Source organism: Dendrobates tinctorius, unplaced genomic scaffold (assembly GCF_039654945.1).
Source record: "Dendrobates tinctorius isolate UK_male_01 unplaced genomic scaffold, ASM3965494v1 ptg000089l, whole genome shotgun sequence".
Classification (NCBI taxonomy): domain Eukaryota; kingdom Metazoa; phylum Chordata; class Amphibia; order Anura; family Dendrobatidae; genus Dendrobates; species Dendrobates tinctorius.
Window position 1 is genome coordinate 20,395,927 of NW_027361757.1, and position 13,599 is coordinate 20,409,525.

Here is a 13,599-nt window from a genome sequence, read left to right on the forward strand (position 1 = left end):
GTCACTTTTTGTGGTGATAACTCTTGAACTCTTCAACAAATCCCAGTGATTTTGAGATTGTTTTTTTTTGTGGCACATTGTAATTTATGACAATGGTAAATTTAGGTTGATATGTTTTGTGTTTATTTATAAAAAATATCTGAAACTTGAAAAAAATGTAAATTATTTTTTTGAGGAACCTATCCTGGTTTGAAGTGACTTTGGGGGTCCTATATATTGGAAAACCCCAAACATCATACCATTTTAAAAACCGCACCTCCTGACATAGTGAAAACTTCTGTCAGGTAGTTTATTAACCCTTCAGGTGATTTCCAGGAATTAATGCAAAGTGGTATAGCAGGAATGAAAAAGTGTTTACCACCTAAATGTCACTAACATCTGAACTGACCGCTATAGCCGGGAGACTCTAAGGCCGCTATTTGGCCATGAATTGCTATGGCAAACATCAGGACCACACTATCATGATCTCAGTGAGTCAATTAGATTAAAGCTGAAGCCCCCACAATCTATTAACCATTTTTTTGATGTCACTTTTGACAGCAGCAACTAAGGGGTTAAACAAATATGGATGGTGCCGACAATGATCTTTTGTGATACAGCAAGTTGTCAGCTATAGTGTACAGCCGACAGCTGCTGGATTGTCACCTGTATGGGGATGCTATTCTCTTATCTCAGGCCAGTAAAAAGACGTATTGGCTGTCATTAAGGGGTTAAAATGATTCCTGGGTTTATAATAATCCTAGTAAGGACCTGGTTCATTATTCATAAACGTTTATTCTTCTTTGCTTTTATTCCATAGCTGCAGGACTATCCAACTCTTCCCGAGTCATCTCTGAATTAGAAGGACATGTAAGGGAACGTGAAGAGTTCAAGTTAGATGTCGATCCGTCTGTGAAATTCTCTGTCTGGGTTTCGTTTTGTGAGATCTACAATGAGTGTATTTATGATCTCCTGGATCCCGTGTCTGGTGAGAAGTGTTATAAGAGAAAAACGTTAAAGCTTGCCCAGGATATGAAAGGATTTTCCTTTGTTAAAGGTGAGAAATTTTCATTTGTATTTTCCACTTTTTTTTTTTTTTTTAACCTTTATTATAAAATACTTCCGAAGGAACATGCATGCATTAACAGGATATGCATCTGATAATGGTACCCAAGATTAACAGATGTCCATTCAGAATATCCTTACTTTATTACTTCATATTGTACATACACTGCGTGCAGAATTATTAGGCAAGTTGTATTTGAGGATTCTTTTTATTATTGAACAACAACTATGTTCTCAATCAACCCAAAAGACTCATAAATATCAAAGCTTAATATTTTTGGAAGTTGGAGTGTTTTTTTTTTTTTTTTGTTTTTTTTTTCAGATTTGGCTATCTTAGGAGGATATCTGTTTGTGCAGGTAACCATTACTGTGCAGAATTATTAGGCAACTTAATAAAAACCAAATATATACCCATCTCACTTGTTTATTTTCACCAGGTAAACCAATATAACACAAAATTTAGAAATAAACATTTCTGAAATTCAACAACCAAAAAAAAAAATCAGTGACCAATATAGCCACCTTTCTTTACGATGACACTCAAAAGCCTTCCATCCATAGATTCTGTCAGTTGCTTGATCTGTTTACAATCAACATTGCGTGCAGCAGCCACCACAGCCTCCCAGACACTGTTCCGAGAGGTGTACTGTTTTCCCTCCCTGTAGATCTCACATTTTATGAGGGACCACAGGTTCTCTATGGGGTTCAGATCAGGTGAACAAGGGGGCCATGTCATTATTTTTTCTTCTTTTAGACCTTTACTGGGCAGCCACGCTGTGGAGTATTTGGATGCATGTGATGGAGCATTGTCCTGCATGAAAATCATGTTTTTTTTGAACGATACCGACTTCTTCCTGTACCACTGCTTGAAGAAGGTGTCTTCCAGAAACTGGCAGTAGGTCTGGGAGTTGAGCTTCACTCCATCCTCAACCCGAAAAGGTCCCACAAGTTCATCTTTGATGATACCAGCCCATACCAGTACCCCACCTCCACCTTGCTGGCGTCTGAGTCGGAGTGGAGCTCTCTGCCCTTTACTGATCCAGCCTCGGGCCCATCCATCTGGCCAATCAAGAGTCACTCTCATTTCATCATTCCATAAAACCTTAGAAAAATCAGTCTTAAGATATTTCTTGGCCCAGTCTTGACATTTTATCTTATGTTTCTTGTTCAAAGGTGGTCGTTTTCCAGTCTTCCTTACCTTGGCCATGTCCCGGAGTATGGCACACCTTGTGCTTTTTGATACTCCAGTAACATTGCAGCTCTGAAATATGGCAAAACTGGTGGCAAATGGCATCTTGGCAGCTTCATGCTTGATTTTCCTCAATTCATGGGCAGTTATTTTGCGCCTTTTTTTTTTTTTTTTTTTTATCAACACGCTTCTTGCGACCCTGTTGGGTATTTGCCATGAAACGCTTGATTGTTCGGTGATCACGCTTCAAAAGTTTGGCAATTTCAAGACTGCTGCATCCCTCTGCAAGACATCGCACAATTTTTGACTTTTCAGAGTCCGTCAAATCTTTCTTCTGACCCATTTTGCCAAAGGAAAGGAAGTTGCCTAATAATTAAGCACATCTTATATAGGGTGTTGATGTCATTAGACCACACCCCTCCTCATTACAGAGATGCAAATCACCTGATTTACATAAATGGCAGTTGGCTTTCAAGCCTATACAGCTTGCAGTAGGACAACATGTATAAAAAGGATGATGTGATCATAATACTCATTTGCCTAATAATTCTGCACCCAGTGTAGTATATATCGCTGTAACATAGAACATAGTAATGCGTAACTATATATTTTGAACATTTAGAACACTGCACTCTTCTGTTAGTACAATAAACAACGTATCAAAATTAAAATCTTAATGATTTAGAATATAGAAACAGCAATACACTCATCGGTTCATTTTTATCGAGGATCTTATCTCATATGTTTGGAAACTCTGAATCCATCAGGGTACATAATGTAAAATTGAGGAAGTTTAAAACATTGGAAGATAAGAGCGTCAGAGGTGATTAACACCACTTCTCTCAAATTCTATTGAATTTTTGGTGGCATCCTCTTTTACTATACACTATATTCTCGTATGGTTATATATTGTTCACTACATTTTCTCCATTAATTGACTGTAGGTGCCCTTCCTCCCCATTCACCTTTATTCTGTCGCTTTCCTTTGCGAAGACAGAATCATCATAGTGTGACCAAATCTCCTCATCCACAATTCCCAACACACAGTTTCAGCACACAATCAATCGGTACCCCTATTATTGTATTTTCCACCTTGCCATAACTTTTGATTCTCTTGTTCTGAATTTTCCAGTGTTTTCTCAGCCTACTTAGGATTGAAATTTGCGTAGGTTCAGCTGTAATCAGTAATGATTAGTTCAAGATCAGGACTTTTGCTCCTGCTTGTAACCAGGCACATTTTAAGAGTAGTTTTGTGTACATGTGGTTTAAACAGCTGCTATTTTTTTATTTATTTTTTTTGTGCGTGGGGCATAATCTTATCTTCAGACTTTTTTTTTTTTTCCCAACTGATAACCAGCGATATCTGTATGACAAATGGAATGTCTGTTTTTTCATAGATATAGGTAGAGAGAGATTTTACCATATTTTTCGGACCATAAGACGCACCTAGTTTTTAGAGGAGGAAAAAAAAAATTGAAGCAAAAAATGTGGTCAAATCTGTACTTAATATCCCCTATCCTGGTATGCAGGGCCCACATTCTTATAATTGGCCCCCATCCCATCCTAGTATGCATGGCCCCATCAGAAAACATTACAAAAAAAAATTACACTTACCAAGTTCCTGGCACTCCCTCGCAGCGTCCTGCTCCGTTGCCATTAGCTGCTTTATGCTTGTAAGCAGTGTATGGCAGTGACGTCATGTGCTGCTCACAAGCAGAGCACAGCTGCCGGAATAATCTCTGCGTGCACGCCGGGACTGTGTGTGCAGAGAGCAGTGAGTATTCATTGCTCTTCAATAGCGCGCACAGTGTCAACCGGAGCCTTCCTGCTGCTGCTGACGGTCATGTGTGTCGGTACTTAAGAGAAATGAATATTCACGTGGAGAAGAGGTGAATGTTCATTTCTCTTAAGTAGCGGCACACGTGACTGCCAGCAGCAGCAGGAAGCCAGCGGCTGACACTGTGTGTGCTACTGAAGAGCAATGAATACTCTCTGCTCTCACTGTGCACACAGTCCTAGCATGCACGCAGTGAGTTTCTTGGCAACTGCTCTCCGGCTTGCAAGCAGTGCATGACGTCCCGGCGTGCAATGCAGTGAATATTCATTTCTCTTTACCAGCGAGCACAGGAGTTAGCCACAGCCACTGGCTCCAGCCTCCTGTGACCCTCTGCTTCACCGATGCTTCTCCTCCACCTACCCACCACAGCAGGCCCGTACATCCGGACTGTAAGACGCACCCCCTATTTTCCTCCACGTTTTTTGGAGGAAAAAGTGCGTCTTATAGTCTGAAAAATACGGTATATCTGTGTGTGTATTATAACATACACACATTTGAAAAACTGACATATTAAATTGTTTGTCATACTTCTGAAAAAACTACATTAACAAAGTCACTGGCAAATTGTTGGAAAGGAGATATGTATCACTGCGGTTGTTGGCTTAAATTATATGTACCAGGGCAAACGCTCCAGCACACTAAGTACTGAGAGGGGTTAATTGGCCGTGTTTAGGGCTAGGTTGAGTGAACAGCTTTAGAGTGGGTGGAGGTGAGAGGATAAATACACATCCTTCTGGCTCATTAAGTGTTGGGTGTGTCCAAATGCCCCTCTCCCTTCTGAGCCCACAGTGTGCCTAAACCACATTTAGGCTATGTGCCCACGATGCGATTTTTAAGCGTTTTTGCCGCGATTTTCGGCGCGAAAACGTTTAAAAAATCGTGTACAGAACGCCCCCCATGCATTCCTATGGCATTCAGCACATGCTGTGCTAATGCTGCGCTTTTTTCCGGGGCGGAAACGCATCGCAGAAAAAAATCGCAGCATGCTCATTCTTTTGTGCGGAATCGCAAAGAATTGCCGCGATTCCGCACCAATAGGAATGCATGAGAATCGCTTACTTCCCGCATGTGGCTATGCCCACCATGCGGGAAGTTAAGCGTCTCATGTGCGGTTGGTACCCACGGTGTGGAGGAGAGGAGACTGTCCTCCAGGCCCTGGGTACCATACCCCTGTAAAAAAAAATAAAAAAATAAAGAATAAAAAATAAAAAATCGGGGTATATTTACCTTCCGACGTCCCGCGCTGCATTCCCGGCCTCGGCGTTCCCAGTAATGCCTTGCGGCAAGGTCCTGTGATGACGTAGTCTCGCGTGACTCTAGCGGTCTCGCGAGATCGCTATAGTAACGCGAGACCAACGTCATCACAGGTCTCGCAAGGCATTACTGGGAACGCAGTGGTCCGGGATGGCAGCGCGGGACGTCGGAAGGTAATTATACCCCGATTTTTAATTTTTTTTAACATTTTATCTTTTACTATTGATGCCGCATAGGCGGCCTCAATAGTAAAAAGCTGCTCACACTTGTCAAACACTATGTTTGATGAGTGTGACCAACCTGTCAATCACTTTCCAAGAGATGCTTGGAAAGTGCTTGAGAAAATCGCGGCAAAATCATGAACAGAATCGCGGTGAAATCGCGCAGAAAAAAACGCGCGATTTCTGGGAAAGAGTCCGGTTTTTAGTGTGCGTTTTAAAACGCTACGTGGGCCCATAGCCTTAGCGTCCACATGTTGGCATTTCTGTAGCTATGAGAGCCACCTAATTTAAGGATGCATGTCTCCAGAAGCATGAGCTGGTCACGACAACGTATTGGTCACTACAACGGCAGTTTGCAATTTTCACTCAACATGCACTGCTGCTTGTTTCTGGAATACACCCATGGAGTAAAAATTGTTACTACACCTGTAGATAAAGTCCCAAAGGGGTATAATTTCCAAAATGTGATCAATTGAGGGGGGATTCTGCTTTTCTAGCACTTGGGGGCTCTGTACATGGAGTCCACAAACTAGTCTAGGAGGCAAATAGGGCTCTGTGTCTCACCGTGTGCCTAAGCAGTACTGTACAGCCATATTTCTACATTCAGCAGAAATTGTGGGAGAAATTTTGGTGCCATTTTTACCCATTTCCCAGAGAAAATGTGCTAATTATGCAAATTGTCTCTTCAGAGAGGAAGAGGACTAGAACTCTAGTGCCACCTATTGGAAGTAGAGATCCTAAAAGTCAATGTCGACCCTTTAACAAGCCTTGTTACATGACTTAGGATAAAAGCCAAGCCAGAATCTCAATTTGCAGACACTGTGTTTAGGTCTACTGCCCCTCGTCAGTGCAAAGTGTGAGATCTGGTTTGACTGTGAGAGAGGCGTCTGACCGATAGCCAAGAAGTATAATTTCTCCTTGCGGAGAATGACATGCTAAGCATGTCGAGATGAGGAGACTTAAGGGGCAGTACCCCCGAAACAGTGTCTGCAAATTGAGATTCTGGCTTGGCTTTTATCCTAAGTCATGTAACAAGGCTCGTTAAAGGGTCGACATTGACTTTTAGGATCTCTACTTCCAATAGGTGGCACTAGAGTTCTAGTCCTCCTCTTCTCTGAAGAGACAATTTGCATAATTGGCATATTTCCCAGAGGAGCATTGCGGCTTTAAGTCTCCTCAGTCTATATTTAAAGAGACTCGTTCCTGTGTCCACCTCGATGTGCAGCCAAGTGAGTTGATCTATATATAGATGAAATCGAGGTAGACACTCTTTAAATTATTTTTATAAAATATTATATACATTTTTTATGTAAATGCAGCTTAAGTATATTTTTAGTCTACTGGAATGTATAAGTACACCAGTGTAATACAGCTCCTATTTCAATCCAGATCTCCAGTGGATACAGGTGTCAGATGCTAGAGAGGCATGCAGAGTTCTTACTCTAGGGAAAAAGTTCCAAAGTATCGCCTTCACAAAGCTGAACAGTTCTTCAAGTAGAAGGTAAGCCATTTTCAAAACCATGGATGAAGATGCAACAATCTATATGCATTAGTCCTATGTTAGCTTGATATACTTCAGGTAATGTGAGCTGTTCAATCGGTTTAACGCTTTTGTTTTTTTTCCTTCTATAGTCACAGTATATTTACAGTCCGCCTCCTAAAAATTGAAGATGCTGATGTTCCTCGTGTAGTAAAAGTCAGCGAGTAAGTGAAGGAATCTACATTTTAACTTTTTTTTTTTGCCCTCTTCGCCATCATCTTAAATTTATCACCCGCTCATGGTCTTTTATCTTCTGCTTTGTTACATCCTTAAAACCCTCTGAAAACTTATATGAAGATGCAGGAGCGTCACTGCTATTATTGAAAGTACCTAAAATTATTTTGGGGGGGGGGGGGGATTTTTTTTCAAATTTCCTGACGCAGCGCCACTTCGGGTGCTATTGCCTTGCACCTCTATGTCAACAAAATGAAGCCGCAGAGTGTGACCCAGCCCATGGACAGCAGTGGTGGGATAAATCGTCTTTATAGTCTAATCGGTCAGTAAGGTCATCTATCCCTTTCTTCCCTGGCCTCTCCCAAAAAAAACAACCACCAATGCAGGTATTTGATAGATATAAGTTCTATCTGTTGCTGCATTCCTGAGAAATTTCTGTGGTTTTTTTTTTTTATTTATTCATGCGCAAATGAGGCATAAATGCTCTTGGCTTGATGGAGCACATCTTGATTTTTCATCTTATCCTAGCATCTGCCTCCTTAACTTGATTGATGGCTCACTGCCTGATTTGCTTGCCTGATGTGACTTTGAGCGGGGAAACTACGTCAGGGGGCAGAGTCTCAGGAAGTGCTCTCACACCCAGAGCACTTAACACTTGACTTGTATGTGAATTTAAATCAATGCTTTCTTCAGAATGCTTTAAAAAAGTCTATGGATTTGGCGTTTAAAGCTTTCTTTTAATTTGCTCCTGGATGGGTAGAACTGTATGTTTTCAAACTGCAGATCCATCTTTTGAAGGTGTCTCTAACCTTTCTCAACCAATTGTACATTTTTCCAGTAAATTTGGCTGTAACCCACAATGTTGTTTTGCATTCAGGGAATCATCCAGCCCTATTTTAAAAGCTGTTGGTGTCTGCCATTAATACCACTAGTGGTTGGCATTCCACAGTCTGACTTCTCTAACTGTAAAGAACCCTTTCCTGTTTAGCTGCTGGAATCTCCTTTCTTCCACCCGTAATGAGTGCCCCCTGGTCCTTAGTATTGTCTTTGGAAGGAAGAAGTCGTGTGCTAGTCCTTTGTACTGACCACACATGTAAATGAGATGTCCTCTGAAGAAGTTTCCCCCCCCCCCCCCCCCCCCCCCCCCCCTAAGGTGAACAAGGCCAACTTTTTAAATTCTCATCATGAGAGGTTTTCCATACCTGATGGAAATCTAGTTTCCGCCTTTGAACTGACTCTAACTTCTGAATATCCTTTTAAAACGTGGAGCCCAAAACTGGATCCCATATTCTAGATGTGGCCTCACCATTGATTTATAAAAGGGTAGCAATGCGTTGGGTTTGCAGGATTTTTTTTTTTTTTTTTTATACACCCTAAAATTTTGTTTGCTTTTGCAGCTGCTGCCTGTCATTGAGTGCTGCTGCTCAGCTTACTTGTAATGAGAATACCCAAGTCCTTCTCCTGTTCTGTAGTCCTGAGTATACTCCAATTTAATGTATATGCATCAATAGGATTACTCTGTCCTAGGTACATTACTTTACATTTATCCACGTTAACTCTGATTTTCCAAGTGTTTGCCCATTCAGACATAGTATCCAGATCATTCTGTAATATTGTAAAGTCAAGGTCGGGTTTTAGTATCCTACATAGTATGTTGTCAGTAAAGACTGACCCTTAGCTCGCATAAATTGTCACTGGGCAGATTTAAAAAATTTGGCCTGGTCATTAAAGGGAACCTGTCAGCAGGATTGTGCACAGTAACCTACAGTCAGTGTCAGGTCGGCGCCATTATACAGATTAAAATGAAACCTTGGTTTATGTAATCCGTCTTGTGGTTATTTAATCTTTATTTTCAGTTTTGAGTTAATGATATGCTTGTGCCCCGTGGCGGCCTGTGGGGGTTGTCATGTGGTGCTCTCTGATTAGGTATTCATAATGCATACTGCTGACAGGTCACTTATCCCTCAGTAACCTGCCACATCGTTTGCACAATGAATATCTGTACATAGAAAAAAAACTGCAGGCAGGTCACAGCTGTAGCACCTGTGCTGCAGCATAATTGCATGTTTCATGTCCCAATGATTCATGTTCTTGATGTTGTTCAGCTAGAAAAAAAAATATCAATTTGAAAATGGCGCCTGTGCAGTAGTAGCTATTGCTGTATATAGCTGTCACGTACTCGCACGTGCCTTGGGGTTGCGCCTGCAAGGGTTAATCCATCTCCTCTCACTCAGTCCAACATTCCACCTCTGTCCTATGCTACAATGGGAGCGTATATCACACCCCGAAACAGAACACGCACCCTACTCGTACACGCTGCCACCACTCACCGAACACACGGGCGATGAGTCCCAGAAATATTACTACTACTACTACTACTACTACTACTACTACTATCTGCCAATCACCAGGATCATACACTCTATGGATATGGATTCTTTAGAGCATACAAGGTTCAAACTTATTAAAGTTTTAAACTTTAATAGAAAAGGTACAGTGCTTACAATAAAAGGATATAAAAATATGGAAATAAAAAGTGACAATACAAATATGCAAAACAGTGGTAAATTAATAGGGAAAACTTAGAGAAACATCTAAATGTTGTAGTCTGGCATTCTGCTCCCTGATGGGGAGATGAATATGGAATGGCTCACACTAGCTTGGCTGTCCCTCAGTCTGTGAACATCTTCCCTTGTGTAAAAGCCTAATTTATAGATTAAACCTGGCGATCAGATTTCTAGACCATCCTCTCATGTTAATATTCTAATTGCTGGTTTGTGACTGGATCATGGCGACTCTACCAAAGAATCCATTATTTTCCCTTCACCCATGACAGCACCACATGAGAGAGGGATCCGCCCCGCCAGGACAGGAACCTACTGAAATATAAGGGGCGGCACCTCTCCCCCGCTTCAGTTGGGTTCCTGTCCTGGAGCGGGATCCCAGGCTGACAGCGGCGGTGCCTGCCATGGATGAAGACATGGACCCAGGGCCGTCCCGGCGCGGGAAGAGCAGGTCAGCTTACCTGCAGCGCTGGCCGTCTGCGCCTGGAAGCGCAGTCCCCGGGGTTCCTCCAGCAGGCCCCGGGTTCGTGCGGGTGCGGTAAGGCGGCCTCCATTCGGGGCGCTCCTCCGTGCCTCCCTCCCCCTGCGCGCGCGCCCGCTCGCTCCTTCTCCCTGGGACAGGGGAAGCCGGGCGCGACTTCCGGCGCCTGACGTCAGCGGCGAGGTGCAGCTTGGGTATGCGCCGGCTGACGTCACGGACGCGACGGACATGGCGCCTAGTGCGGCGCCGGCCACAAAAGAAGAAGAAGAAAAAAAAAAAAAAAGAATGGCCGGCGGTCGCAGTGGGGAGGGTCAAAAGGATCGCTCACCGGGGCCTATTTAAAGGAGGCAAGGAGCAGAACGGCCGGGCTGTTACAATGGGGTCACAGCAGGAACGCTCACCGTCCCCACTGTCTCTACCCCCTTCGCAGACCTCGGCACGGAAGCACGGTAGCCGTTCGAGCGGTAAGAGCAGCAGCCGTCCGAGCCATAGATCAAATGATTCCTCGAGATCGAGAGAACACAGACCACATGCTCCAGCGCAGCCTTCCAGCCCGGTACCCGATTTTGTGGGTGGTGAGTGGATCTTCGTGAATGTTAGACCATTATTAATAGGGTCCTTTTTGTGTGTTATTTGCTTCCTTAGGTGAAAGGCAAAAAAGCAGGGAGCAAAAGAAATAATAGGGAGTGTGCGATATGCCAGAACCCCCTAGCGAAAGATTGGCAAAAAAACCTTTGCGCTAGCTGTATACAGCAAACAGTGGAGGAGGAAGTGCCGAGCCTAGCAACTCACCTCAGATCTGTCATAAAATCAGAGGTGGAAGGTTCACTTAAACGATTAAAGAAAAAGAAAAAAAGTAGAAGAAACTCCCCAAGTTCTTCATCAGACTCCTCCTCGTCCGAATATCAGGCTGAGCGCATGTCCTCTTCCTCCTCGGATAGTGACACAGGGGACAGACCGTGTTTTCCGGTTGAGGATACTGATAGTCTCCTTAAAGCCATTAGGTCAACTATGGGCCTTCAGGAGGAAAAAGCGACCAAATCCCTAGAAGATGTAATGTTTGGTGGGTTACAGGAAAGGAAGAAACGCACCTTTCCAGTTAATGAAAAAGTCCAGGCGCTCATCGAAAGGGAGTGGAAGAAGCCTGAAAAATCAGGTAGCCTTCCTTCCTCCTCAAAAAGGAGATATCCCTTTGACCCTAAGGATACGGAAATATGGGACAAGGTCCCAAAAATCGATGCGGCAGTATCCAGGTCATCCAAAAGGTCGGCCCTGCCCCTAGAGGACTCAGGAGTACTAAGAGATCCACTAGATAAGAAAGCAGACTCCTACCTAAGGCATGCTTGGGAAGCAACAGCGGGGGGACTAAAACCTGCGACAGCTGGTACCTGTACAGCCCGGTCTTTAATGATCTGGCTACAGCAGCTAGAAGAAAAAATTGCTTCCAAGATGTCTAGGGAGAAAATTTTAGGAGACATGATCTGCTACACGGAGCAGCCGCCTTTTTAGCCGACACCTCGGCCGATTCCATGAGGTTGACGGCGAGAGCAGCGGGACTATCAAATGCTGCAAGGCGTGCGTTATGGCTTAAAGGGTGTCCGGGAGATCTACAATCAAAAGCCAAATTATGCTCCCTTCCATGTGATGGACAATTTCTCTTTGGAAAAAATCTGGACGAAATCCTAGAAAAAGCGGGTGATAAGAAGAAGGGCTTCCCCAGGTTTCAGGGAGATCAAAGAAGACCGCCCTTTCGGAGGGGGAAATTCAATAGAGGACGGCCTCCGGGAGATCGGAAAAGATGGGAAGACAAGAGGAAGAAAGAGTCTGGATTCATGTTCGGGGGAGCCGCTTCATCCGCAAAAAAGTCCCCTCAATGACGCCGGCATCCCCGTAGGGGGGAGACTGATGCTGTTTGGTCAGGCCTGGGAAAATATATCTTCCAATACTTGGATTTTAAACATCATAAAGGAAGGTTTAAAATTCCCCTTTTTTCAACAGCCAAGAGCATCATTTGTGGTGACCCCCGTCAGGAGAGGGGTAGAAGAACAGATGGCCTTAGAGGCAGAGATCCTAAGCCTGCTGGACAAACATGTCCTGATCGAGGTCCCAAGAGGACAGGAAAGAAGGGGTTTCTACTTGCCCCTCTTTCTAATAAAAAAACCGGATCATTCGTTCAGGACGATTATAAACCTGAGAGGCCTCAACCGTTGGATACAGAACCAAACCTTCAAAATGGAGTCAGTGACTTCAGCTATAAGGCTGTTACACCACAACTGCTTCATGGCGGTAGTCGATCTAAAGGATGCTTACTACCACATCCCGATCCATTCAGAATACCAAAAATACTTAAGGGTAGCGCTCTACATTCAGGGCAACCTCAAACATTTTCAGTTCAGAGCCCTTCCATTCGGCATATCCATAGCACCGAGGGTGTTTACAAAAGTAGTTGCAGAGATGACAGCATTCCTCCGCATCCACAACACAATTATAATACCCTACCTAGACGATTTTCTAATTGTGGGCAACTCAGAACGTCACTGCACAGAGCAAGTAGAAAGGGTGATAGATACCCTACGGAATCTCGGCTGGATGGTGAATGTCAAGAAGTCAAGGCTACAACCCTTACAAAGGCAAATGTTCTTAGGTTTCATCTTGGACTCAAATCAACAAATTTGTCTCTTACCAGACGCCAAGGTGGAAAAGGTAAGGGATATGATCTTGGCAACAATAGATCAACCTCACACGACCCTGAGAGGGGCAATGTCCTTGTTGGGCACTCTGACGGCCTGTATCCCAGCGGTCAGATGGGCACAATTTCATACCCGTCAACTACAAGCAGAGGTCCTATCAGCACAGAAGTCGCTAAAAGGCTGTTTAGAAGGAAGGCTGGAACTTTCCGTAAAAACCAAAGGCGCTCTCAGATGGTGGCTAGACAGAGCAAACCTACTAACAGGGACATCGTGGCAGAAGCCAGTGTCCGACGTGATAATGACAGACGCAAGCTCCTCGGGGTGGGGAGCGCACCTAAGGGGACAGGTAGCCCAGGGACCCTGGGGACACCTAGAGCAAAACGCATCCTCCAACCTAAGAGAGCTACGGGCAGTAAACAGAGCCCTAAGGATATTCATGCCCACTCTAGAAGGCCGCAATGTCCGGATTATGTCAGACAACAGCACAACAGTAGCCTACATCAACCACCAGGGAGGGACAAGGTCACGCTCCCTAATGCTCGAAACCAACGAGATCTTTCACAGGGCAGAGAGACGCCTACACTCCCTATCAGCCCTACACATCA

The 13,599-nt window shown here is 43.9% G+C and overlaps 1 protein-coding gene across 5 annotated transcripts in view; it reads left to right on the forward strand.

Moving 5' to 3' along the window:
* Positions 1–13,599, forward strand: part of KIF20B (kinesin family member 20B) — a 257,621-nt gene that overhangs the window by 54,429 nt on the left and 189,593 nt on the right. For all 5 annotated transcript variants that reach the window (XM_073585893.1, XM_073585891.1, XM_073585894.1 and 2 more), the window contains exons 8-10: positions 800–1,036; positions 6,935–7,046; positions 7,178–7,249. In XM_073585893.1, the coding sequence (XP_073441994.1) occupies positions 800–1,036; positions 6,935–7,046; positions 7,178–7,249 (421 nt within the window). The remainder of the gene's footprint in view (positions 1–799; positions 1,037–6,934; positions 7,047–7,177; positions 7,250–13,599) is intronic.